The sequence below is a fragment of the Myripristis murdjan genome, chromosome 5 (genome assembly GCF_902150065.1).
Source record: "Myripristis murdjan chromosome 5, fMyrMur1.1, whole genome shotgun sequence".
Lineage (NCBI taxonomy): Eukaryota > Metazoa > Chordata > Actinopteri > Holocentriformes > Holocentridae > Myripristis > Myripristis murdjan.
Window position 1 is genome coordinate 10,750,857 of NC_043984.1, and position 25,797 is coordinate 10,776,653.

The 25,797-nt window shown below is 41.2% G+C and overlaps 1 protein-coding gene across 1 annotated transcript in view; it reads right to left on the reverse strand.

Moving 5' to 3' along the window:
* Positions 1-1,096: 1,096 nt before the first annotated feature.
* atp2b2 (ATPase plasma membrane Ca2+ transporting 2) overlaps positions 1,097-25,797 on the reverse strand; it is a 74,291-nt gene continuing 49,590 nt past the window's right edge. The window contains exons 12-23 of the mRNA XM_030052453.1: positions 13,943-14,184; positions 13,109-13,343; positions 7,251-7,430; positions 6,592-6,679; positions 6,146-6,252; positions 5,287-5,478; positions 4,599-4,812; positions 4,262-4,473; positions 3,855-3,962; positions 3,441-3,623; positions 1,461-1,650; positions 1,097-1,134 (exon numbers count right to left, since the gene is read on the reverse strand). Coding sequence (XP_029908313.1) covers positions 1,127-1,134; positions 1,461-1,650; positions 3,441-3,623; positions 3,855-3,962; positions 4,262-4,473; positions 4,599-4,812; positions 5,287-5,478; positions 6,146-6,252; positions 6,592-6,679; positions 7,251-7,430; positions 13,109-13,343; positions 13,943-14,184 — 1,959 coding nt within the window. The 3' untranslated portion in view covers positions 1,097-1,126. The remainder of the gene's footprint in view (positions 1,135-1,460; positions 1,651-3,440; positions 3,624-3,854; positions 3,963-4,261; positions 4,474-4,598; positions 4,813-5,286; positions 5,479-6,145; positions 6,253-6,591; positions 6,680-7,250; positions 7,431-13,108; positions 13,344-13,942; positions 14,185-25,797) is intronic.

Here is a 25,797-nt window from a genome sequence, read left to right on the forward strand (position 1 = left end):
TTGATTAGAAAGTATGCAAATATATTGCAACATGGTATTTTGCACACACAGGAAATGCTCGTTTATAATTGTACTTAAGCATTTTTACAGTATTAAACTCTCTAGTACAATTTAACCGATTATGATAGTGAAGAAACATGGCAATGTCTTTCAAAATAATGGGCATACTGTCAAACTGCTTCTGTAATATGGGAAGATTTCAAAACAGACAAAATAAATAAGTAAACAAATAAATGAAAAATAAAAAATAAAAAAGGAGGGGCCAGTCGGGATGAGGGCATGGGACAGGATGTCTGACAAATAACACTGATGGGGTGCCAGAGAAGGAGGGGGGGTGCATTTACGGTGCTGCAGAAGATCTACGTTCAAACTATGGCAGCGAGACAGTCAACTACACCGACAGCATGAAGCAATGAGACAGGATGGATTACTGGAATTGCTTTATGGCGATTCTCCTGTCCCCTCTGCGCACCGTAAACAGGACTGTGGATCTTACTTTCATCAAACAAATACAAAGACTAAATGCAAAGAAGAGAGAGAAAGAGAGGGAGAGAGAGAGAGATAGAGGGGTACATGGTGCCAAAATCAACATGTAGATTGATTTTAGCTGCACCACGTGGTGCCCCCATTTAAATTAGACATGAATGCTTACAAAAAAACTGCAAAGTGGCCATAGTGAGATTCTTTGGCATCAAGACCTCACTGGCACCACCCTGCCTCGTTCATGTCTTGTTGTCTTTTGTGCTGATCTGTTAGTTGGAGAATACATAAAACAACAGACCTATCAAACCCTTCTATGGCAGTGTTTGAAGTTGAGTTTACCCTGGCCCAGGCAAGCCTAAGCTGCGTCTGGTTACCAAGGCTGTACATTGTGCATCTTGATTCAGAGAGATCTGACTTAAAAGTAACAAAAATGACCCAAAATAAGAGCACATGGTGGCTTATACTTGAATGTTTACCCAGTCCTTTAGTGAGTTGGTTGGAATTAGTTCACATCAATTTCTGTCAAGACATAAAAATGGAGGGATTGGAGGATGGATGGTGGGGTGGGAGGTGGGTGAGGAGAGGGAGACAAACTCACAACCTGAAATGTCACGCCGTGGGTATCACCCTTAGTCCTGCGCTCCTAGCACTCTGGGGAAACAAACACACATTCACCAATGAGAGGACAGTACACCCAAGCGTTGGACGAGTTATCAAGATGAATTTGAAATCCAGTATGAATAGCAAAAAGACAGAAAGAGAGGAAATGAAAAAGCAGATAGCAAGAAAGCAAAGAAGATTCTTCAGAGATGCCAATCCCAAAATGCATACAGTAGGTGTATTCACTTTTAAGAATAATGAACCATACCATAAAAAATAACTTTGTCAATCTCTCAGTCAGTTCATTCCTACAATAATGGGATGGCGTCCCTGAATTAAAGAGAGCAGAGAAGCAGACTGACAGAGATCTGACTCACGGCCAGTAGTGGGAGGAGCAGTAGCAGCAGTAGTGCTTGTAGGAGAGGAAAGGGCATTGGACAAGGACACGTGACTAGGACTAGAAACATTGGTTACATCCTGGGTCTGGCTGGTGGTGGATGATTGGCGTCTCAGAGCCCCAGCCCCCTGAAAGGAGGTGCCACTCTTGAAGGTGTTGACTACTTCAATCTGTTGAAGGAGAGCGGGACAGAAGAGGACAAATGGCTGCTCAGAGAGACAGACACTAAATGGCAACACAGGCTGACTGACTGGGTGATTTTTGTGGTAAGAGAGACCAAAGTATAACGATGAGTCGCAATCATGACACGATGAGGAGGGGAGGGGTGGGGGGGGCTTAAGGTCAGGGTGTAGTTCCCCCTCAACAAAATGGTTAAATATATTTAAAGAGCTGACTGTCCAATGAAAGGAAGACTTTATAATAAACAGATTCTACACGAGCACAGAGCCTGGATACCAATCTGCTCCAACCTGCTGTTTATTGACAGTATTTTGAGCCCTCAAACACTTGGTCAGGTAAAATTCATGCTCATGTGCCTCACCAGTATGGGAGTACAGGAAACTGTATGTCACAAGAAAGGGTGGGATTTGACAGGTCTATTAATAACATATAATTCCATTCAAAGCTGTCATGTGCCACCCTGTCCTGTAACATACAGTGTATGACATATTTGTAAATATGGGTGGGTTACATTGACCATAAGCATGACCTGACAAGGAGTTTGGGCAAGGAAGTTCTCCTTAGTGTTTTTGGATTTTGGCTTATTAATTACGGTAGTAACAATCACAAGTCAGCCGGTCTTGTTTGCTGAGACATGCCATTAGAACCAAGAAGAACTTTTCTTAACACCAACACGTGAAGCAGAGTGCCTCAACCAATTCACTGGCATAGTTTTTCCTAGAAGAGTCTGGGGGCTTGAAACATTGTCAGTAAGTGGTATTTTGGAGCAGATTAATCAATAGGTTCATTATGTTCATTTTTCATTTTTTATTAAATTTGAAGTCCAGCACTCTTTGCAAAGTGTTGCGCATACTCATTTATTTAATAATATACTGTGTAGATGCAGCCATTTAAATCACTCAAGGAATGTTCCATTGTGTTGCACTGTGGCATGTTGCCCATCAGTGCATGTCAATAAATGCCAATGGCAGCCTCTGTAGCCAGCAAGATGCTTGGTTTGGCTGCCTCTGTATGGTGCTGGTCCATGGTACTGTGTCGTGGGATAGCTTCACCCTGGACCATCAGTGACACAGAGGTGAGATGAAATCGTTAAGACACCCAAATCCCATAAAGATGTAAAACTGTTTTGAATGTCACAGTGACAATGGTCTGGAGAGTTCATCGGAGAGTGCTCCCCTCAGTAACTGTTTCCGGCTGCACTGAACCGCGGGGCTTGAATGTTGATTTTCCGTGAGTCCACGCTGATATTCACATAACTCCAGCATGCAACAGATGCATCTTCATGTACTTGAACAGGCTACATTGAGATAAACAACTTTAAGACTGTTACTGGCTACCATGGACACCCCTGCACATCTGAGTATGGTCTAACATTTCCACTCAGGGTGTGGCAAACGATCAGCAACTTCCCACACTGAAAACTGCTTATTTGACAAAGACATACACTATATTGAAAAGTCATGTCAGCATCAGAGAAACCAATATATCCTCATAGGTGGCCAAAGGTGAACCTTGCCAGTTTTTATAACTTACTGAGCTACAGCAAGCCTTCCATTCCCATCATAAAGAATAACACAAGGGCCTGTGTTTCCTCTGTCCTGTCGCTTTGAGAGCAGGTCCTGTATGAATCAGACCTTCAGCATGAACTGACCATATCTTGTTTCTTTTTAATTCTCAGCTTCTTCTGTAGCTCTCTAAAGAAATGGATTCAGTAGAAATTAAATCCCTGTATGGAAATCCCTATTCGAAGATAGCACCCGTGCCCTTCCCTTGTTCTCACCTGAGTCTGAATGCGGTTGAGACCTCTGAACCAAAGGATCTGTCCTCTTCTCAGCTCCCTCTCCGCGTGGTCAATCTCTTCGTTTTCTTCGTTCACGTCCTCTTCTGGTAACTCATCTTTTTGACTTAACTGGCCCGCCCCCCGCAGGAAACGCAACCTGCTATTGGGTATGGTGGCTATCACCTGACCCGTAGAGAAAACAGAGCATTGACTCAAAAGGCAATTTAAAACTATACAGTACAGTTAGAAAAACATACAGGGAGAGAGAACAAGAGAGTAAGAGACAGACAGAAAAACACAATAAAGCACTAGTCCAAAGCTAGAATGAAAGCAAGAAGGCAAGCAAGAGAGGAAAACAGAATAGTGATGACATACAAGCAGACAAAGATAGCTAGTTAGACAGCCAGACATTACCTGCCCCCAGATTAGCTCTCCTATTCCAAGGAAAACACACCACATCCACTTTTCAATGTCCAGAGGGTGACAGCTGAATGGCTTCCCTCCAAACTGCACAATCACAATCTATATGAACCAAGCATAGGTTAGACCCAAACAGCATGAGGACAATGTGGAGAAAAAAAAAAAAACACACACACTTTGGAATCACGATCAAAGTCTAAAGAAACAAAGTCCAAATCAGCTGTGATGCTGTATTATTCCAACTTAGGTGGACAAGTCATTTATGTCAGGAGTTATATATTTAAATTAGGTGAGACATGAAGTGATACCACATATTTTATTCATGTCCATATCTCACATCTATCTGATAACAACAACATAAAACATGATTAATAAAATGAACTCAAAATGTATATGCCTACCTGGACAGCAAAGGTGCCAAACACAATGGAGCAGAAGATGGGGTTCCTGAAGATGCCTTCAAAGACATTCCTCTCTCCATGGATTTTTCGGGCATTTATCTCGTTGAAGAGCTGCATCATGACAAAGGTGTTGAAGATGATGGTGTAGTGCTCAGACGGAGGGGAGTGGAGAGGGGCATTACGGCCACTGTCAATGTCAAAGATCTTCTCACCTGGAAAAAATAAGTCATCAAATTTTGAATGACATTCTTAACTTTAATCATCAGTGATCCTCTTGGAGAGAATAAAAGTGCACGTGACAAAGAAAATTGAGGCAAAGCAAAATGACATAGCATACCAACGAAGAGCAGCGTGAAGATGATGACAAGCTGGTAGACTCCATGTCCGAAGATGTTCTTTGTCATCGTGCTGGAGATGAGTGGCTTGTTGCGACCGTATGGCTTCCTCTTCAGCAAAGACTCTGTGGGAGGCTCCGTGGCCAGAGCCAGGGAAGCGAAGGTATCCATGATCAGGTTCACCCAAAGCATCTGCACAGCCTTCAGTGGAGAGTCCTGGACAAACACAAATACTGTTAGATTTAAAACCCCCTAAAATGCTTACAAACCTCCTTAAACCCCCTAACATGTGCATGTACACAAACTGGGATATTAGGAATTGTGACTAAAATTATTATTCTATGCAATGGAACCAACTTAAAGATTCCCTCAAAGTGGATACAGTGATTGTAATCTGGGACAATAGCTTCCATTTAAATGTCATAGATGATTTTATTTATTTTGAGATGTATTCAACTGAATCTGCTTTAATTTTGTGATTTTATTTTTATTGCCTAGTGTACTTTTTGTGGTGTTCTCAGGGTGCCATTATTAGTCTCGCTCTCATCTGGCTTCTCCCTGGCTAAATAAAGGTTTATTTGTCTATTAGAGGCCTGTTTCTTATTTCCATACATTAAGAACACTGATGATGTGCACACATACAATCATGCACACACATGTGCATCCACACATTACACACATCCTACTGACCTGTGTAATGCAGGCTCCGGTGAAAGCCACGATGACAGCAACAACATTGACAGTGAGCTGGAACTGGAGAAACTTGGAGATGCTGTCGTAGACATTCCGTCCCCACATTACGGCTTTGACGATGCTGCTGAAGTTGTCATCGGTCAGAATGATGTCTGACGCCTCCTTAGCCACATCTGTGCCAGCGATACCCTGCAAGAGAACAGGCAAGTGCGGGGATGGGAGACCAGAGTGAGAACAGGGTGTAACATTCCAGTCTCAGCAATTGGAGATGTCCTAATCGTATTTTGCGTTGTGCTGCATCATGCCTCAGCTTACCACAGGAAACACAGCAACTACTCGAACTGCAATCTTAGCTAACCATTAAATTATTCTACTAGTTCTTTCATGTCTATCTCATTTTCATTCCACACACAAACTTAAGAAAACCTTAATGAAGTAAAGAACAAATTAAACTAATTTGATTTCAATTAATTTTCATTCAATTTCATTAACTCTGAGGATTGTTTCTGATGAGAGGAGTAGAAATAGAGACAGGAGGGTAACAGTCAGTGAGCCAAAATGAGATGTATACTACTAAGAAGAGCAAAAAAGCAAATATACAGCTTTGTTATGTAAGAAACTTCATTTTATCTTATAGTATGAGTACTGTATTGCTCTGAACAGTTTAGAACATTTGCATTCTGTATAATATAGCTTTTGTGAAAATATTGTAGTTGTTGCATAGATCTGGAGCTCCACTAGGGGGAGATCCTGATCTATACAGTTGCGTGCCGAGAGGAAAAAAGATAATGTGATGTGGATAACATGTTATCTATAAATGCTGAGATGAAGCTGAACAGAAAGAGAGGCTGCTTACCATGGCAAAACCAACATCAGCCTTTTTCAGGGCTGGTCCGTCATTGGTCCCATCTCCTGTCACAGCTACCACCTGCCTCTGATCTACCATGGTGCTGTCAATGATGCCTGTCGCACAAACACACACACAAGCAGCAAGCACATTTATTTATGACAAACCTGGTCATGGCAATATTATTTTTTTTTTTTACTTTCTGTTTTTTTTTTTTTTTTACTTTCTGTGGCAAACCTGTGAAAAAAACAGGGAGTACTTGACTAAAGATTTGTGTGTGTGTGTGTGTGTGTGTGTGTGTGTGTGTGTGTGTGTGTCTGTGTGTGTACATGTGTATGTGTGTGTCTGTGTGTGTGGGGCTGTGATGAGTGAGTGTGCAATGTCTAAATACAGCACGTTCACTTTCACTGCAGTGAAAGTGAAGCACCATCTAACAAACAGTACAAAACACTCACCTTTGACAAGAGTGTGTTTGTCAGTTGGGGAGGACCTGGCCAGGACTCTGAGTTTGGGCCAAACCTTGTCAATGCGCTCCTGTTCCACCTGACCACACACACACACGTACACCCACACACACAGATAAATAAATACAAGAACAGGTGGTCAGGGTTTAGGTTTGGTGAGAGAGGTCTCTTTCTCTCTTCCAGTCTTCGCTCTTTGCTCCCAGCTGCCTCTCCAATCTGTCAGTGGATTGTCCATCAGCACAGAAGTATCAAGCTCTCCACTCACTACCTCACACCCTCTAGCAGGGCTGAGTAATATGGACAAAATTAAATACCACGCTATGTTTGACTGAATACCTCGATATGGATATCGAATACTGTAGAAACGAATATTGGTACTTTCATAACATATTTACTTCCAAGGGATTTGTGATAAACAGTTATTAGTAATGTGGATATGATGACCAAGCAGGTGGAGACAAATAATAGAAGAGCCACAGTAGTATAAGTTGAATCCCTTTCTGTAACATTGCCTTTAAAAGCAGGAAAGACTCTTATGCCACACAACAATACAATATCCGAAATCCCAGACAGTATCTCGTCTCATATCATGGTATCGATGTAATATTGATGCATCACCCAGCCCTGCTGTCTAGCTCACTTTCAATTACCTCTCCCTTCTCATTGCGGATCCTCCTGTTAAACTCTTTGCCATCGATGCACAGGAAGTCCTCTCCAGGGTGGATGATGCCACACTTTATAGCAATGGCCCGGGCTGTGTTTATGTTGTCTCCTGTCACCATGCGCACTGTGATACCTGCGCGCTGGCACTTCTGGATGGCATCGGGCACCTGAAGGGGAACGCAAAAATACATGCGCAAAATGATTTAATATAGAGCACTTTCTGAAATACATTTATGTAGATTTAAACAACATCCTACCCTGTTCAGCACACAAAAGCAGTCTATGAGTATATAATGCACACAAATTTAGTAAAAAAAAAAGCACGCCAACAATTTGGGCTAACAATTAATCAAAAATATTATCAAGATTGCTAGATACTGTATTGAAGTGCAATATAAAACCACAAAAGAATTGGCAGGAGCTGCAACTTTTTGATAAAGGTTAAATGTGTGACAAAATGCCACTGCCTGGCCTTCAAATCGTATCCTCCAGACATACGAAAACATGTTTGTTTTGTACAGACCCCAGCAAAACTGGCATCCTGATTTTAATAGTGTTTTTTTTTTTTTTTTTTAGTAAAAATGAAAATTATGATGCAAGAATTATCATTCCTACTAAAATCATGACTCTCAATATACGCAATATATACTATAAACAATGCAATCGCAACGGCTGTCAAAATAACTGCAGTATGATTTTTTTTTAACATATTGTTCAGCCCTACTAACAATATTGCAACTCTTGTCAGCTGTAATGCACACACACACACACACACATACACACACACACACACATACACACACAAATACAAGAAAAGTCAAGTTTCATCATGATCCATTCTTCAACAGCCACAATACAAAGTAGCCATCACTGTCCCCACAAATTCTGGATCACACTGAGCAATATTTTCCCTCTCTAATCTGTTCTTTAATAAAGTGATGTATATTATGTATGGTAGAACATATTATGTGAATTGTTTTCCCCCAAGACAGTGCTATTAGATTATGTGGAAGATAGATGGAGTGATCGGTGGTAGAGCCAGCAAGAGGAAGCTGAGCATTAATTCAGAATGCGGTCTCCTTCCTGGCAAAGGTCAGTGTGGGCGAGCACTGCTCTCCAAACCCACACATACACAAATGTGTGCGCACACACTCACAGCAGCACACAACAATTTGTGCACACACCCTGCAAGGCAGTACTGCACCCCTGCACTCAAACCCCCACACACATACACACAAACACAGAGGCAGAACACACATACACTCCACACATATATGGATACATAAACATAGGGATGCATACTGCACATAGACACACACATAGGAGCAGGCCTGTACCCCCCCACACATAAACACACACACACACACACACACACACACACACATACAGTGCACAGGATGGAACACCAAATGAATCCACCACCGCAATGCGTACGCATACATTACAATGCCACAGCGAGTGGCTCATGCACGTGCACACAGTGCAGAAGTCGCTGAAAGAGTGAGGGGGGCGGATTACAAAGTGAAATCTATATAGTGAGGGAGGGCAGTGACCGTCAGATCGTTAATGAGCTGAGAGGGTAAACAAACACAATCTTATATCCTATAATTACAGGCCTCCTCACATTAACTGCTTAAACTCCGGCTCAACTTAATGTTCCCTGAAGACTTCCCTCCTGTAGCTTAAAAGATTAGTGTCCAGAAAGCGTTCACTGTTCAGGCAGCCTGCAGACAAACCGTGCAGATATCTCAAGGACATTACAAAGTGGATGCACCTTAACCCAACAAAAGGTTCCCTTCCTAAAACACAACTCAAGTTTTTCATAATCCTAAAACCAACTGAGTAGTAGTTTGGGATACATGTTCGGTTTTGAGATGCTCTTGTACCACTGTATGGGAATAATGCCACTATAACCGAACTGAAACAGCTCACACAAAGCGCTAAGCAACCTAGGCGACTTCAAGAGATGATTGGAAATTTAATTAATTCCAGTAGCCTTTCTAAGTTTACATTTTTTTATCACACACTTGACTTCTTCTACAGTGAAATTTGCATTCAAATTACTGATTTTTTTTTTTCTTTTGGTAAGTACTGAAACCTGAAAATAAATCTGTAAAATCCTTTTCCCACTTTTATAATGCCACACATAGCTGATGACACAGCTGCATTCTCTGTTTTCTGGTTTTACCTTCATGGGTATTTCCCTTATCTTCCTGGAGTCCAATCTATTAATTTCATTACAAAATTAGAAAAAGAAATTACAAACTGTAAATGCAAAAATCCACTTGAACATTACTGGTTATTGTGTGTAGATCAGCGACAAGTAATTCATTTGAATTCTAGCTGGAACACAACAAAATGTGGGAAAAGTCAAGGGGGTTGAAAACTACCTGAAGGCAATGCAAAAAAAGGGACAACCACAGTTATCCACTAATAGGCCTTAAATGAGTATGCATACATGTGCTAATCTGGAAATTAGTTTACAGTAAACAGCTGCAGAAAACACAAAGCAGCAAGCACTACTATATTTTGTTAGAAGTCATATTCAGAGTAAAATCAAGTCTACAAGAATCTTACAGTAGATACAGTAACAAGAGCAAGTTATCACTTCCTACAATCAAGATATCACTTTCCCATCTGCCCTCTCTGTCTATCTTTCTTCCTGCTGGTTTTACTCTTGGACTCTCCTTTCCTTTGGACTTTCTCTGCTCTAGCAGACTGGTCATCTGAGAAAGGAGGAGGAGAGGAGAGAAGAGGAGAGGAGAAAAGCAGAGACTTATTAAAAATACAGTCTGGCTAGCCAGAAGTGGAGGGTAGGCTGCTAGTAGGTGACGCCAAAAAGCAAGGCTCTAATGTCTTTAATATAGATCTGGTTACACTCTCCATTTTCTCTCTTTCTCTCCCTGCCCCCTCTTTTTTGATTCTCTCTCTCTTTTTCTCTCTCTCCCTCTCTCCTTTCTCTCACACTCATCACTGGGGCAGCCCTGCAGAGCTGCCGGTTGCTAAAACAACATCTCATCCTGGAAGATGAAATTAGGGGCTAATAAACAAACCATAAACATGTTTACTAGTCTGTGTGACCTTTGAGATGGAGAGAAAGTCATCTCATTTCTAATATTAGCCAATATTAGTTATTGCCACACTAGGGGGCCTGTGGAGCTGTTGTTGGAATGTAGCCATGTTAGGCACACTGCTTTTTCACGTGGGCTATCAAAAATGTCAGATGTTAAGTGACTATGGTGGTTGGAAAAAAAGGGAAATTTTGCAAACTGCCCAGCATTTGTCTTTTTCGTCTGGTTTGTATGTCGATACAGCAGCATCCATCGTTAGATAGCCCTAGATGGATCACAGCTTTGCAAACCACAGAACTGCAGCCCCCTTCTTGCAAGTTCCCCTTTTGTCTTTTTATTTGGTATTTTTCATTATTTGGGAGCTTTTTCTCAGGATGATGTTGCAGATTCCTCTGAAACATGAAAACCTCAAATGCTCCTATACATCAGGGGATTCTTGTTAGCTTGTTTGGTTGCCATAAGACTGTTTGTTTATTCATTTCGAGGAGGATTGGATGTCTTTTTCCCTTCTCTATGTAGTTTTTTCTATCTAGGTCTGTTCAGATGCTTGCATAGAGAGAGGCCTCAGAGAGAGAGAGAGGAAAAAGAAAGAGAAAGAGAGAGCATGAAAGAGAGAGCGTCAAAAGAAAGAGCAAATAGAGAATGGTGCAATACTCAAAGTTATGGAGAGACAGATGGAGAAAATGACAGGGAGAGGCAGACAGAGATGTTGAGGGAGAGTAAGGAGGATGAATGGAAAAACATGAAAGGAGTTAGTTGAATAATGTAGCAGCTAGTTAGTTTCCTGTCTTCCTGTAAATGTGAAGGAGCTGTCAAATGAGGTCAGTTTTCCTATAGTACACAGCATAGCACGGATACTTTCCACCCATATCTCCTGTTCGCCCGCCCGTAGCAGGTACATTTCGGCTTTCCTTTAACTAAAAATGCATCATAGAACAGGGGTTCTCAAAATTATTAATCAAAGGTCTGCATCTTATTTTTAGTCATGGTCCGACGTCCAGAATGATTGCCGAAAATGAATTAACATTTAATCGAATCACTTATAACTTTTAAGCAACATATATTCAAGCTCAAGACGGTCAAGATAATCAAAATACATTCAAGCCTAGCAGGAGAACTAGTGCTGTGCATCATGTATCGGTAGGCTGCTTGTTACTGTCATTTACTGTCGCATTCGTCTCTCCTCTCCTCTGCTCTCTGTGTTTCAACGAGGGTGGTGCTCAGCCCCTCCACACACTAGAATCCGTCACCCTCACACTCAACACCCAGATATCTCCCCCAGTCTTCCTAGAAAAGGCAAACTTTCTCCCTGATGGCAGGAGTCTGCCAGAATGCCCTTTGCCCTACGGGTACACCTGACCTGGTAGACCTGGCTGAGGTCATTCAAACTGATGCCAATGATCTTACGGCAATGTGTGACAATACTACCCAGCCTGTTTTTGTTACCAAACCAACAGATCATGGCAGAGGTGAGTACAGACTCAAAGAATGATGAATAAATCATTTTCATGAATGACCTATCAACATCAAAACTTCTCAGCTTCCTTAAATAAAACAATCTTTGATTGACCTTTTTACAGATTCTGTCCGTATTAGCCTCAAAGGTCAGTTTATCATCCAGGATAGCGCCCAAGTACTTGGTACACTGCTAAGCCATTAGTAATCATCGGTGGCATGGCAGGTGGGTTCCTCCTGATATGATATAATATGATATGATTCCCAACACCTGGGAGTTGATTCGACACATACTGCGATTCTGTAATTACTGTGATTTGATATTATGTTATTTTGGATAAAGATAAGGACCTTTCAGTTTTACAGTTGTTGTCAATATATAAAGATGAGACATACAATTTTAAAATTAAAATATCAACTAAATTAAACGAAATAAGTAAAATAACGTTAAAAGAAAAATTAAAGCACATAATAAAATAAAATAAAACAATAACATATGTATGTATGTATATGAATGCATTTTGTGAACATTTTGATGCAGCTAATGTACTGTATCTTAATTGAATTGTCATTTTAACATATTTTTTAAACAAATAGATTTTTATTTCTTATTATTTAATTTGATTAAATTAAAGACAAAATATTGATTCAAGGTCAGTGTGGCAATATATGAATAGTCAAGCAAATAACTGAATAGATTTCTTTTCCCATCACTAAAAAATAACCTACTACAACTGCACAAAGTTACCATAAGACCTGTTTTTTGCTCATTTGTGTTCTGCTTTTCCTTGTGAAACCTTGAACAGTCTTAAGCCTTTAGCTCTGCTTTGATGATTGATCAAATACCCTGAAAAAGGAAATCTTTCTTTAGCAGAAATGTTCACCAAACTTTATGCAGCCTGGTCAGTGGGGGTCATGAGTGGGTTTTACTTTGAGGGGTCACAAGCCAGAAAGACTGAGAACCACTGGCCGAACCAATACGCATTACCTTAAACCTCAAGTAAGTTTTTTTTTAAGATTATTTTTTTGGGGTATTTCTGCTTTATGAAACAGTTACAGTGGAGAGAGACAGGAACATTAAACCCAGGCCGCTGCAGCTCAGCCTTAGTATTATGTGGTACACACTCTACACAGTGAGCCACAGGGGCAAATGCCTCAAGTCACTGTCAGGACAAACCAGCAACTATGCTGATGGCAGTGTGCATGTACAGACTAAATTACATGCCATGACCCTTGCCGCGAACAAAGCCTAACCTTAACTCCTCCTAGCATAATATCACTGAAACAAAAATCTCACACATACATGCACACGCTCCTACCTCAGGCCTGACAGGGTCTTCTATCCCGACAACAGTGATGGCCACCAGCTCACTGAGGATGTTGTTCTCATCGTCCCAGCTGGGCTCGGGATCGGCAGGGAAGTCACGGTACGCCACGCAGATGGTCCTAAGGCCATCACACGCCATGGGTTCAATCACCTTCTTCACCATCTCATCTTTGTCACGTGGACGGAACACCCTTGGCTCGCCAACCTCATTCAGGATGTGACTGCATCTACAGTGCAGGCAGGGCTGGGGTGAGTCTGTGATAAACTCTCAGGCACAACTACTGTGTCGTTCTTTGTAACTCTGCTATCATGCAAAATGTGTCCTGACATAGAGAACCACACAAACTGTGTTGAAATAGTGTTTTAGTCTGGTTTCCTTACATTAAATTCACAGATTTAAAATGGTCTATTAGGTAGTAAGTCAATGAGTCAGTAATAAGTCAGTTTTTTTGTTGATTGGACATACAGAGGTGAAAATGGTACCAAACATCTCTCAGTGTGGGTAAGTCAGAAAAAGGGTATTTTTTTTTTTCCCAAAACACTGGAATATTCCTTCAAAACAACCCAAACCACTGTTAATGTATTGAAATTTTTTTAAAATTCTCAGTCTCTGGAAGATTTGCAATGAGCTTGTTTTGTATCACTACGTGGACCAAATTAATTTCCTGCTCTGGATAACAAAGTCACATTTGACATGACCCAAATGCAATGCACTTGCAGACTGAAATTACACTAAAGAATACACTAACTTCTTAGACATCTTTGACATGACTGTTATTAAGATTTATTAAATTTTAAAATAGCAATGACAAAATCAGTGACTAACTTTTTCAGGATGATCTCAGAGGCTCCCTTGCTATACATGCGGAAGCTCCCATCAGGCAGTTTGATGACGGTGCTCATGGACTTCCTGACAGAGTTGAAGGTGTAGACCTTGTAGAGCTTCTCCTCTGGGATCTGGTTCCTGATTGGCTGGTAGTCCCGCTTCAGGTCCAAGACCAATCCCAGCAGGCCGCACTCAGTCTTGTTGCCCACTTGCTTGGGTAGCCCGCCTTCCTTATCTGGGGGCTACACAGATGCAGAGAGAAGACGATGTTCAGTTTTTTATTTTCATACCAACATTTGTGTTTGTATTTTTTTCCTTCCCAGTTCAAGCACAGCTAAATCTGTGCTTGTCAACAGTTTACTGTACTGCATGCTTTGATGATGCAAAAGCTTTTTCCTTTTGTTTTATTTTTCATTTCCTTTAAAATCCATGCAAGCTCTTTGATTACTTATATGGTATTCCATTTATCATTGTGTTTTCTGCTACAGAAAAAAAAACTACTCTGGAGGAGATTCAGCTGTTCAGTGTAATACAGTTTAAGAACAAATACATGGTTTGCTCTATGCATGTGATCTCTGTTCAATTTTATTCTATTCTAAGGACTGAACTGTTTTTTGCTCAGTGCAATGCAGTCAGTGTAAGGCTAGAAATAGCAGCTAGTGATAATTAACTAGTGAGCAGGTGAAAGGGTTGCTGTGTGTGGGAGGGCAGAAGATGAGATGGATGGAAGGAATTTGGATGCTCTTATTTCAGACAAGCAGCTCGGCCCATTTCAAACTGTAAGCAGAAAATGTAACTATGTTTTCACCATAAATGCAGATGAATATTTTTTGTTATCCTTTGCTTTAATGCACCATTTATCTTATTTGTTTTCCTGTACTTGGTTGTTTTCAATAAACATCTCAGGATCTACATGTCTGACTATATAGATTGTATGGATTGTGAACTACAACACCCAGTGATGTAGTTCTTTACATAATACATGTTCTGTCTCCGAGTATACTTATTATCAGTCAATAGTTGGGCCTGTGCAAGTGTGCATGTGCGTGTTTGTGTGTGTGAGTATGTATTATATATGTGCATTTGTGCCTACAATTATGTACCCTTGTGCGTGTCATGTGTGTGTATGTGCATGCACACCTGTGCATGTGGCCAGCTTGTGGAACACTCTCGGCGTTGCCATGGTAATAGTGGGCAAAGCATACTTTGGAGGAGTGACAGGGAGAAGAGAGGGTCCTCTCTGCCACTTGGGGATTCTCTCTCTTTCGTTGATTCTCTTATAGGATTCTCACTCAGTGTCGGCTAGTATCTTTCCACAGTCCCCTTTCCATCTTTCCATTTCCCCGTTTATCAGTGAATTATTTTTACATTTTCTTATCATTTCCTGAGCTTCACTCTATTTACTCACTCTCTGTTTTCCATTAAAACTGTCAATACAGTGCTTAAGAAAAAAGCATAAGTGCCATAAAAGTACTTGCATATTAGCATATACATGTGGCATGACTACTCATCTTCCTTTGAAAACATCCATTTCCCATATCAGCCACTGTCATAGAACAAATCTCATTATCATCATTATCCTAGAGAGGCTGTAATATGCAGTGCGCTGACAGCACACACTCTCTCTCTTTCTCTCTCTCTCTCTCTCTCTCTCTCTCTCACACACACACACACACACACACACACACACACACACAAGTGTGCGCGCATTGACGATCACTGACACTGATGCTCATAAGTCTGGACACTTCTGAGAGAGTGCAATCCTCGCTGTCATTTCTCATAAGCTGCCTCTTCACATAATCATGCACTTCTCATCTCAGTTTGATAAAAGATACAGTTTGTGGGTATAAAATGCTGCTCAAGTTCACTCCTAAGTATTTCCAGTGCAAGAGACCATCACTTATTGCTTGTTGTTTTAGGCAGTATGCATTTTCATTATTATAAAATTGTGTCAACAACAGCAAGTAAGTGACATGTATGATGTTGTCTTACACTGTTTTTTTTTTTTTTTTTTTTTTTTTTTTTTATAAACATAGTCCTGTTTGATTGCAGAACATGTTACATTTGGTTCATTCAGATGCCTGTTAGCTGGTACTGAGGCGACAGCTAGTCTTCCTGGGGTCTTGCTATACAGTACCTTCAGTATGCTTGACACCTACACTGACAGCTAAAGAACAGCCTGTCAGCCACACACACACACACACACACACACACTGACGCAGCCTGTCAAAAGCACACTGAACACAATGTCTCTGACTTGCTGCTAAGCAGACAACCTCAGTCTGTGCTATTTGCCCTAAAATAGATTGACTGCAGGCTTGCTGTTTTGCCTCTGAACAAGCCTCCAACCTAGATTAGATTTAAAAGGATAGCTTGACAATTTGATGTTTTGAATTTTACTTTGTTGGTGTTTTCTTCACTCAGCATTAGTGTGTCAAAATGTGTTGAAAAAAAAAAAAAAAATCCGGCTGTACTCTGTACCAGGACTGCATTTTAGTTATATTAATGACTTGCTGGCACTGGTACTGTAACATTCTTCAGCCAGAGTACTCTTGTCCACATGCTAATGAGCTTTTGATGAAGAATGCTAATAAACTGTGCTAATGAGGCATTTTTTAAGCTACCTGATGGGCAAATGCTAAAACATCTCTCTCTGCAGTAAATATGAAAACAGGACTAGAGGCTGACTGAGAACCACATGTCAAGGTATCCAATTATGCTTACTGTGGATAAACACTCTTCTCTCATATAGAGTTGGCTGACTTCAGTCATGTGCAAATTTCTCATAAAAGGCAAGAGATGTAAAGAGAAATTCATGCATATTCAGGCTGTGCCGACTTAGCTGAACTGTGGATCGCAATCCTTAAAAGGACATTTGAATTTGATTAAATTTCTGACTAGTATCATAATATGAATGATAATAATAGAATTACAATAAGCCTGTAAGCGATATGATATTAGAAAACGTGTGGCTGCATACATTTGAAAACATAAAAAAAGCCTGAAGGATGCTTGATTCATCAGTCATGCAAGTGATATGTCTGATTTTGAAATTTGTTCGAGGAGCTCAAAATTTGAAAGCACATTTGGGTTTTGTTTTTCCTGTGGAATTATGAATACTGACTATATCCCCCTCAGAAACATTCTTCCCTCTTCTTTCAGCTATAGTTGAAAGAGAGCTACTCTGAGCCAGGGGTTCCAGTTGAGAGAGCTGGAGAAAGTCATCTAAAATCTCCTTAATCATTAAAACCAAATCAGAGTGCTGGCCCATGTTTACCTGGTAATTGGACATATCTGGTAAATGTTCAGCTGTGTGTTTCAATAACTGCAAAACAGACGGGACTATGAATAGTTTATACCGTGTTTGTGGGAAATAACAGAATTAATCCCTCTCCTTAATAGCCAGTGATTGCATTAGGAGGACACTGCCTGTCATTGGTTAATGAGGGGATGACGCTAATGTTCTCTTCTGCATTGTTTGTTAAGTATTTGAGACAATTGGCTCCTAGCAACAGATAAACATCAGCAAATGTGAATGAGCGGCTGGAAAGAATATACCAAATGAGCCCTGACTGGATCATCTGGCTGCAGCACAGTTTTTGGAATTTATGTATTTTTTACTTTCTTTCTAAAAATCTGAAAATTCACGCATCAACACTAAAAAAATAATGTGCTTTATATTCTATAAAGTAATGTGCTTTATATTCTATAAATTTCTCTCATTCAAGATCCCAGACATTACCCCTGCTTTGTGTGCCATACTTTTACTAAAGTGGGTTTTCAATCGTTACTTGGGCGCAAAGGACCAGTTTCACTGGAGAAATCCTGCCACAATATTTTGACACTAACCTCAATGTGGCTATTTATTCAAGCTAGCACTCACCAGTGGGTGCTGTGGGGTGCATTGCCCCAACGCCCTGGGCAGCTCAATGGAAAGAACATGACACACACAGTTTGATTCCCACTGTGGCTGACTATACTAAAAATGTATGCGCTCACAGCTGTATTTGCTACCACTGAACACCCAGATTTCACAAAGGGAAAACTGACCAGCTCGCAAATTTCAGCCCATGCTTGTGCAAAATTCCTCCCAATAGAAAGAAATGCGATTTATGTTAGTGAAGAACATAAGGAGATGGAATCTAACCAGACCAGCCATATGCTCAAAAACTGTAAAAACATAGACAAGAACATTTGAAGGTTGAGTCTACATGCTTCTCATTGCCTGACCGACTCACAAATTAAATTACAAGTTTACCCAACTTTTTTTCCCAGCTGAGTCTAAAAAGTCCTCACTTAATTGACCCTCTTCGATTTTCCATCGTGCACCGTATGAGTGGAATTCTACTTTATGACCTTATAACCTCTAAGCACATTTTATTTCATCTCTTTCTTAGAATAAAATTTTAAAGAAGAGTAAAAATTAATCATTTTAGGAATTTGGGGCCCTATCTTGTGTCAGAGTCCCTAAACCCGTTATTTAGGGATTTAGCATTGCGTAAGAGGCGTTCCCCTGCAAAAGTTGCTATCTTGCACACCTGCCGTTATTCCTAAAACACTTGCGCTACCCGTTACATTATGCATAGGCGTGGTTTGGGCGTTACGCCAGTTAAACCAATCAGTGTGCCAGGTGCCATTGCCTTTAAGAGCAGGCTGCGCTATCCCAAATCCGCAAACCAAAACCCGTGATGGAGAGAGGAAGGTCGCGATTTATTTTCTCAGGGTTCAACTGAGGCTAAAGCAAGGTGGCTTTTTATAGGCGAGTTAATTGGGGAGGTGGAGCCGCATGTGCACGTCCACATGTGTCCAAGTGGACGCGCATTGAAGCCGCCTGGGCGCGCTCTTGTAAAAGCCCAAATGGGATAGCGGGTAGTTCTGAGGGCCCGCAATCCGCTTTCCCTAACGTGTGTGGTCAAGATAGCAATTGTAGGGAAAGTGCATAAACACGCCCACGGCAGAGTCGGCATAATGTATAGCGGGTAGTGTGGCCGCAAGATACCGTTTAGGGATAGTGGAAGCTGCTAAATGCGTAATTCACGGGTAGCGGGTAATGGCAACGGGTAGCGCAGTGTGAAAGATAGGGCCCTTGGTGGGGAAACCAAAATCCCTGTTATACATAGTATTATTCAGGCATGGTCATTCCTGACTAGGGTGCAAAAAAGTGGTGGCAAAAATAAAAAGTAGTACTGCGAGGCAGAAATACTTAGGAATAAACATAACAAAAGAAATGCAGCAGCACCACCGCCTTTTATTTCCTGAGATTCCCCTGAGGTCCGGTTTGACGTGGGTTCTTACGCGTGAGGAGGGAGCTGGCAATGGGATGCCCTAAGTTGGCACGGCTTGGCTTGTCTTGGCACAGCTTGGCCTGGATGTGGCTAAAGACCAGCTGCCCTCTCCCTGGTCTTTGGGTGCTCCCGCAGGCAAGGACATATGCCGGAGGGAGAGCTGGCAACCTTACTTCCTATTCCACCTGGGGCTCTCCTTAATCCATCCATCCTGTCCTTTCTTTCCTTCTTCTCTCCATCCTTCTCTTTTTCCTTTTTTGTCTTCATACTCTTTATCACTGCCCATCATTGTTCCTGTAGGAGTCCCCCCCCCCCCACGCCACCCTTCTTTCTGAGCCTCTCTTCACTGTCCTCCTTTCCTTTCCCTTCTTCCCTGTAGATATTCTGGCCATCTAATATTATTTTCTGTCCCAATCCCACCTTGCTTCACTTCTTCCTCTCCCTAGATGCTTTTCTTATGTCCCCCCCTTTCCCCAGTCCCCCCCCCTTCTCTCCCTTTTCCCTCTCATTCCCTCTCTGCATGAAGGAGTGGATGATATCCTACCACTCCACATGACTGTACCAGCCAACTGGGCTAAAGCCTGGAGGCATGCTAGAGGACTGTAATACGTTCCAGTCTAAGATGAGGACACTTGTCACGCGAGCGTGGTGTCTTTCCTCTTCTCCTTGTCCACTTCTTTTCCTTTCCTAATTCCTCTTTTTTCTTTAATCTTCTCTTCCTTGCCCTTTTCTTCTTTCTCCTTCCCTCCAGTTTCTCTTTGCTCCCATTCTTCCCCTGTTTCTCATCCTTTCCTCCTCCTCTCTTGCCCACTGCGTTTTCAAATAATTTAATCATAATGGCCCTTATTTGTTCTTCTGCTGTTGACATTTGATTTTTCCAACACTAACAGAAAAGTAATAGATACTGTAAATTCCAAATGCAAATACAAACAAAAGTTTCTGTCATGTCTTAAACTGTGTTTCCACCTCTTCCATGTATGTGGTTTCCACATCATAAATCTGCTGTGTCTAAACTGGGTTTGCATTGTCTTCACAAAACAATGGGTAAATGGTAATTCCATGATATGGCTATGATTTGACCAGAAAATAAGCAGGGAGGGGTGTGATTTAAGATCTTCATCAAATGTGAGAAAATATTGGGGGTGTAATGGTACATGCATTCGTATTGAAAATGTTCGGTACAGGGCGTTCGGTTCGGTACAGGACGTTGGGTTTGGTACAGAGGTGTGCAGCACGGGTGAGTTACCACACGAGTATAATAGATGGCGGAACATAAGTTTCGTTTTCATTTATCCATATCCACCTGCAGCTACACGTGTGAAACAGTAGAAGGAAGCAGTACGCCGGGGAAGCGTGTAGTCTCGAAGAAGAAGAAGCAAGCTACATCTGAAGCATGACCTGAAGCCTGTGCACTGATGTCATGGCTACGGCTAATGCTACCGAAACCAGCACTAACGAGAAACTAGCCCTGCGTTCCAATACTCATACTACCATACTATTTAGTAGGGAAAAAAAAAGAATTAGCATGCATATTTCATACTGAACTACATACTTTGTAAGGGCAGCTGCAGTACATACTAAAAGTAAAAAGTATAAGTATGTGATTTGGAACACAGGGTAGAGGTTGAAGACCATCCCTTGTCGTTAAAATCTCCTGATCTCCTTCGGCTTCCTGGTCAAATATTGCAACAGACAAAGACAAGTGGACAAAATGAAGGCAGTGTGCTGACATTGCTCAGCTGAGATTGGGTACTATTTTATTTGTCAACCGAGTGTGAATATCTCTGGTAATATATATATATATATATATATATATATATATATACACACTACTCACAAAAAGTTAGGGATATTCGGCTTTCGGGTGAAATTTCAGGATGAACCTAAAATGCATTATAACCTTTACAGGTGAACTTAATGTGACCTTCTGTAAACTTTTGAATGCACATGTCCAACTGTTCAATGTTTCAGTACTTTTTGCACAAGTTGCTGTTCTCTAACAAGGAGTTTAACGGCAAAATTCACATCAGGTGTTTGATGCTCCAGCTCATCGAGGTCGTATCATTAGGGAACGGCTGCTGGAGACTGGGTTACCTCAAATGGAGTGGCCTGCACTTTCTCAGACCTGAATCCCATAGAAAACCTATGGGATCAGCTGAGTCGCCGTGTAGAGGCTCGGAGCTCTGTACCCCAGAACCTCAATGTCCTGAGGGCCGCCCCTCAAGAAGAGTGGGATGCCATGCCTCAGCAGACAATAAGTCGACTTGTGAACAGCATGAGACGTCGTTGTCAAGCTGTAATTGATGCTCAAGGGCACATGACAAGTTATTGACACTAACATTTTTTGTTGTGGTATATCCACCACTGTTGTTGGCTTTTGTTTCAAGAAATTGTTTGAGATGAGGAAATCACCAGTGTATGCTTCTACTTAAATGCCCTACTTTCATGATATAATATCACTGCAGCGTGAACATTTTACTTTTTCCATAAATTTCACCCAAAAGCCAAATATCCCTAACTTTTTGTGAGTAGTGTATATATATATATATATTATTATTTTTTTTTTTTTGTATAATATTACAATAAAGTTCCTAACAAACATAAAATTGCTTGTTTAAAGCAATTTTATGTTTTGCATTTTGTTCCCATACTGTACCGAAAATTTATCGAATCAAGACCTCAAAACCGAGGTACGTATTGAACCGTGATTTTTGTGTATCGTTACACCCCTAGAAAATATACTAGAATCCTAAACAGATGCAGCACATGTGTGTGACGGACCTGAGCGTGTTAACAGCAAATGGTGGAGAAAGCTACACTGATTATCATGACTGTGTTTCTGTTTAAAGTGGTGTACATTACATTTAAAAATGTAGCTGAAATGGGTGAGGTAGAAACAAGGGGCAAGACACAATGACGTCTCTTGGTCTCTAAAAGCATTTGCTTTTCTTCTCTCTAAGCAGACAAAAAGCTACTGTTACAAAATTTCTACCCAATGAGACACACATACCACCGTCTTCTCTTTTTCATTTTCTGCAATACCACCACATATAAAAGCGAGAGAAAGCGTGTCAATTCTATTAAATTCTGATACTATTCTCCCAAAACTATTAGAAACTTAATTGCTAAAGCATGACAAAATCCATCATGCCATTTGTGTGAGAAATACAGGGAGCTCTTTCAGCTCTTTCAGCTCTGTACCTCTGTGAGATCAAAACATTGTTGCTGTAATGTGATGATTTTTTTTCTTTCACTGCCATCTCTGCAGCACTGTCAAGTCTGTAAGCAGGTGCTGAACACAGAAACAGAGATAGGCCTCAAATAGTGGAAAGGAGAGGAGCAGAACATGAGAGGCCATTTTTGGGTTCATTGTTCCATATTGGACTTCTGTCTCTTTCTCTGACCCTCTGTCTGTGTCTTTGCATCTCAGTGTCCAAACTATTGCAAATGTGGAGACACTGGGTGCTTCTAGCTACAGACGTCCAAGGCATTCTCAGCTCTTTTCCGACTTTGTGCAAACAAGCACACAACATCCACAAGACAAAAGCTCAGGGAGCTGAAGCAATTATGTAAAATCATAACTCACTATTGAACAAAAGCTTGGCAGCTCATTATAATTACAAATCAAAAACTGCTCACTGTACAGAGATTAATGTTGTTTTTTTCTTCATATTTTCTGCACACCAAATTATTTCTCTATCTGTAGTTCAGCATCCTATGGTTACATATTGAGTGTAATTGTTTACCACATAAGTGACCTAATTGTCATTGCCAATTAAATCCATCACCTTACATCTGTGTGTGTATGCGAGTATATGTGTGTGTGTGTGTGTGTGTGTGTGTGTGTGTGTGTGTGTGTGTGTGTGTGCATGTGTGTGTTATCTATCTCTTGTGCCTCTGACCAGAGGAATGACCTGAGCAGGTGGTTGAAATGACATGAGCCTGAGCTCCCAGGATACTCACACTGTCATGCTAAACATACACCACTGTGCTGCAAGAACACACACCTGTGATCTGAACACCTCCTGCCCTCCCACAGTGTCAGTACGCCGGGCATAGCGGGTGTGTGTATGTATGATGTCTGCATGTGCTAGTGCTGGGTTTTTCCTATAGAAGATGTCAATGTGCCACAAACAGAACCAAAAAGGGACAATATAAGAACAGGAAAAGGAAGTAGAAGTTGATAGAGGAAGAGTAAAGCAAAACTAGGCCTAATTCAATGGTGGAAAAGTTTATACCGCCAGGGATGATACATGCTTCTGTGAAAAATAGCGTCAGTATATTGAAATCACTGAGTGTGCTTTCACAAATTGCTATGTAGTGTGCATAAGTATTTGTCTGCATGATTACATCCAAGACAAACCGCAGAAGACTGTGTTTGTGTGTGTTTGTCTCTCCAGAGTACATGAAAAGTTATATGTTTTTATGCAAACACACAGTACACGTCTATAAGCATGTGTGAGTACATACTACATGAGTGTGCACATGTGTGCACTGTGTAAATATGGGTGTATTTCCCCTTGAGGATGAGCTCCTCCACTTTTCAGTCTGTATGTGCTGACAGAAGAAGCAGAGCTATACCAGTCACTGTATTATGAAGCCAGAGAGGCAGTGGTGGGACTGATATGGGTATCAAAGCCTGCCTCTTTGCCTTTGTGCCTTTGTGTGGTGGCCATCAAAGACTTCCATAGCCACCCTGGCATCCCACAGCATTGGCTTCTTATATAAGAACAAACCAGCCAGCATACTGCAAGCCTGGAGTGGCTCTAAGAGAGTGGGGGCTGCCAGGGGAAGGAGGGATGCTCTGAATACTCCTCAAAAATGTGTCTCCCTTTTGTCTCCTGCTCTCTATCTTTGTTCCTTCCTTCTTTCCCTCTTCTTCCTTCCTTCCCTCCTTCCTTCCTTCCTTCCTTCCTTCCCTGCATTTCAATCAAAAGCACTATCTCAGTTGGATGCATGCATGTATGTATGTATGTGCCTATGCATGCATGGATGAATAAATGTATATAAGGATGGATGGATAAATGTATATAAGTAGGATATGGATGGCGAGTAGCTAAGTAAGTGGGTAGCTATGTGGCTAAACTGGCTGGAAGGCACCATATATGGCCAGTATAGATGAAGACTGGTCTTATTTCAATTTTGTGGTAAATCTCTACTGGCCTGCCTATTTTGGTTCATTAGGTAACCTCTTTTATGAATGGAGAGATTTAAAACTGAGTAAAAATCAATCTAAGCCACAGTCTGACTGTGCTAAATTCTGTCATGTTCAGCAGCTATGAGAGTATTCTGATGTAATGCAGCAGAGAATTCCTGCAGGTTTTTGAGAAGGAATAGTATCTTGTTATTGTAGCATGTCACAGTAGAAACATGCTGTGGAAAATGAGAAATGGCAGGTAACTTAGTTCAGCCAAGGAAAATTATTCATGACATGAAAACAGAAAATATTCAGCCACATCCAATAATGTATAGGAAAAAAGTTATCTTTGTCTAACAGCATTTTGTCTGATTTCTTGATCACATACTAAGCATGCAATAGGTATGATGGAGCATAAATGTAAAAATATCTTGAACAAATCAAAGGACTGCATGGATGTGCATGTGTGGATATCTGTTCTATTAAAATGAGAAGAATTAATAACTTCGTAATTCTTGCAGGGATAAAGAGTTAGAGCTACACAAGCAAGCTAGATCTACCCCACAAGTACCCAGATGGCCCATGTGTATCTATGTCAAAAGAACCAAGGAGAAGTTAAATCTCGGTAAGCACAAAAATGTTGCACTCCATCTTGGAAACCCAGAGACAAACACTCTGTTTTCACTCAGACTGTGATCATGCCTTGAGGGGCAGGAAGTGAAATCTGTGGGATCCTGTTTTCTCGCAGATGTCCTGCCTGCTCAACTCATTCTCTATGCAAGGTCCATAAGGACATTTGTCAGTTGGTCAGCCATCAATGAATAGACCCTACATGGGTTTACTAAGGTAGCGACAGACAGGCAGACACACAGATGGTGTGTGTGCATGTTTATGTATGTGTGGTTGTGTGTGTGTGTGTGTGTGTGTGTGTGTGTGTACATATGCAGGTGTGTGTGCACTATCATGCCAGGAAAGGGATTACTGCAGCATGTTGCTCTGAAGATATTCTGATCTTTGCCTTCTTTGAACTAAGGACATTTTTGCCAAATGTTTGAATATGGAATTACATTAGACTCCACAGTGTCTCAGAGACATACCACTGGCCTGAAGGCATGCTATACACACAGCTGTGTTTCTGTCTATCAATCAGTCAATCTATCTATCTATCTATCTATGTATCTTACACAATTCTTATTGCTAGCAGTCTAATTGGCTTATAGAAAATCTAATTTCCTTGGATTCACTGTAAACAACAGACCATCTAAAGCACTCAGATAGATTGGATTCAATTACAGTCTGCTACGCTCTGAATATCAGATAAGACAAAATTATACAACCATTCTCAAGGTGACGAGTAGAGTGAATGCTGGATGAATCTAAAGCAGCAGCCAAGGACGCTGACTGCCTACTGAGCCAAGACGTAGACAATA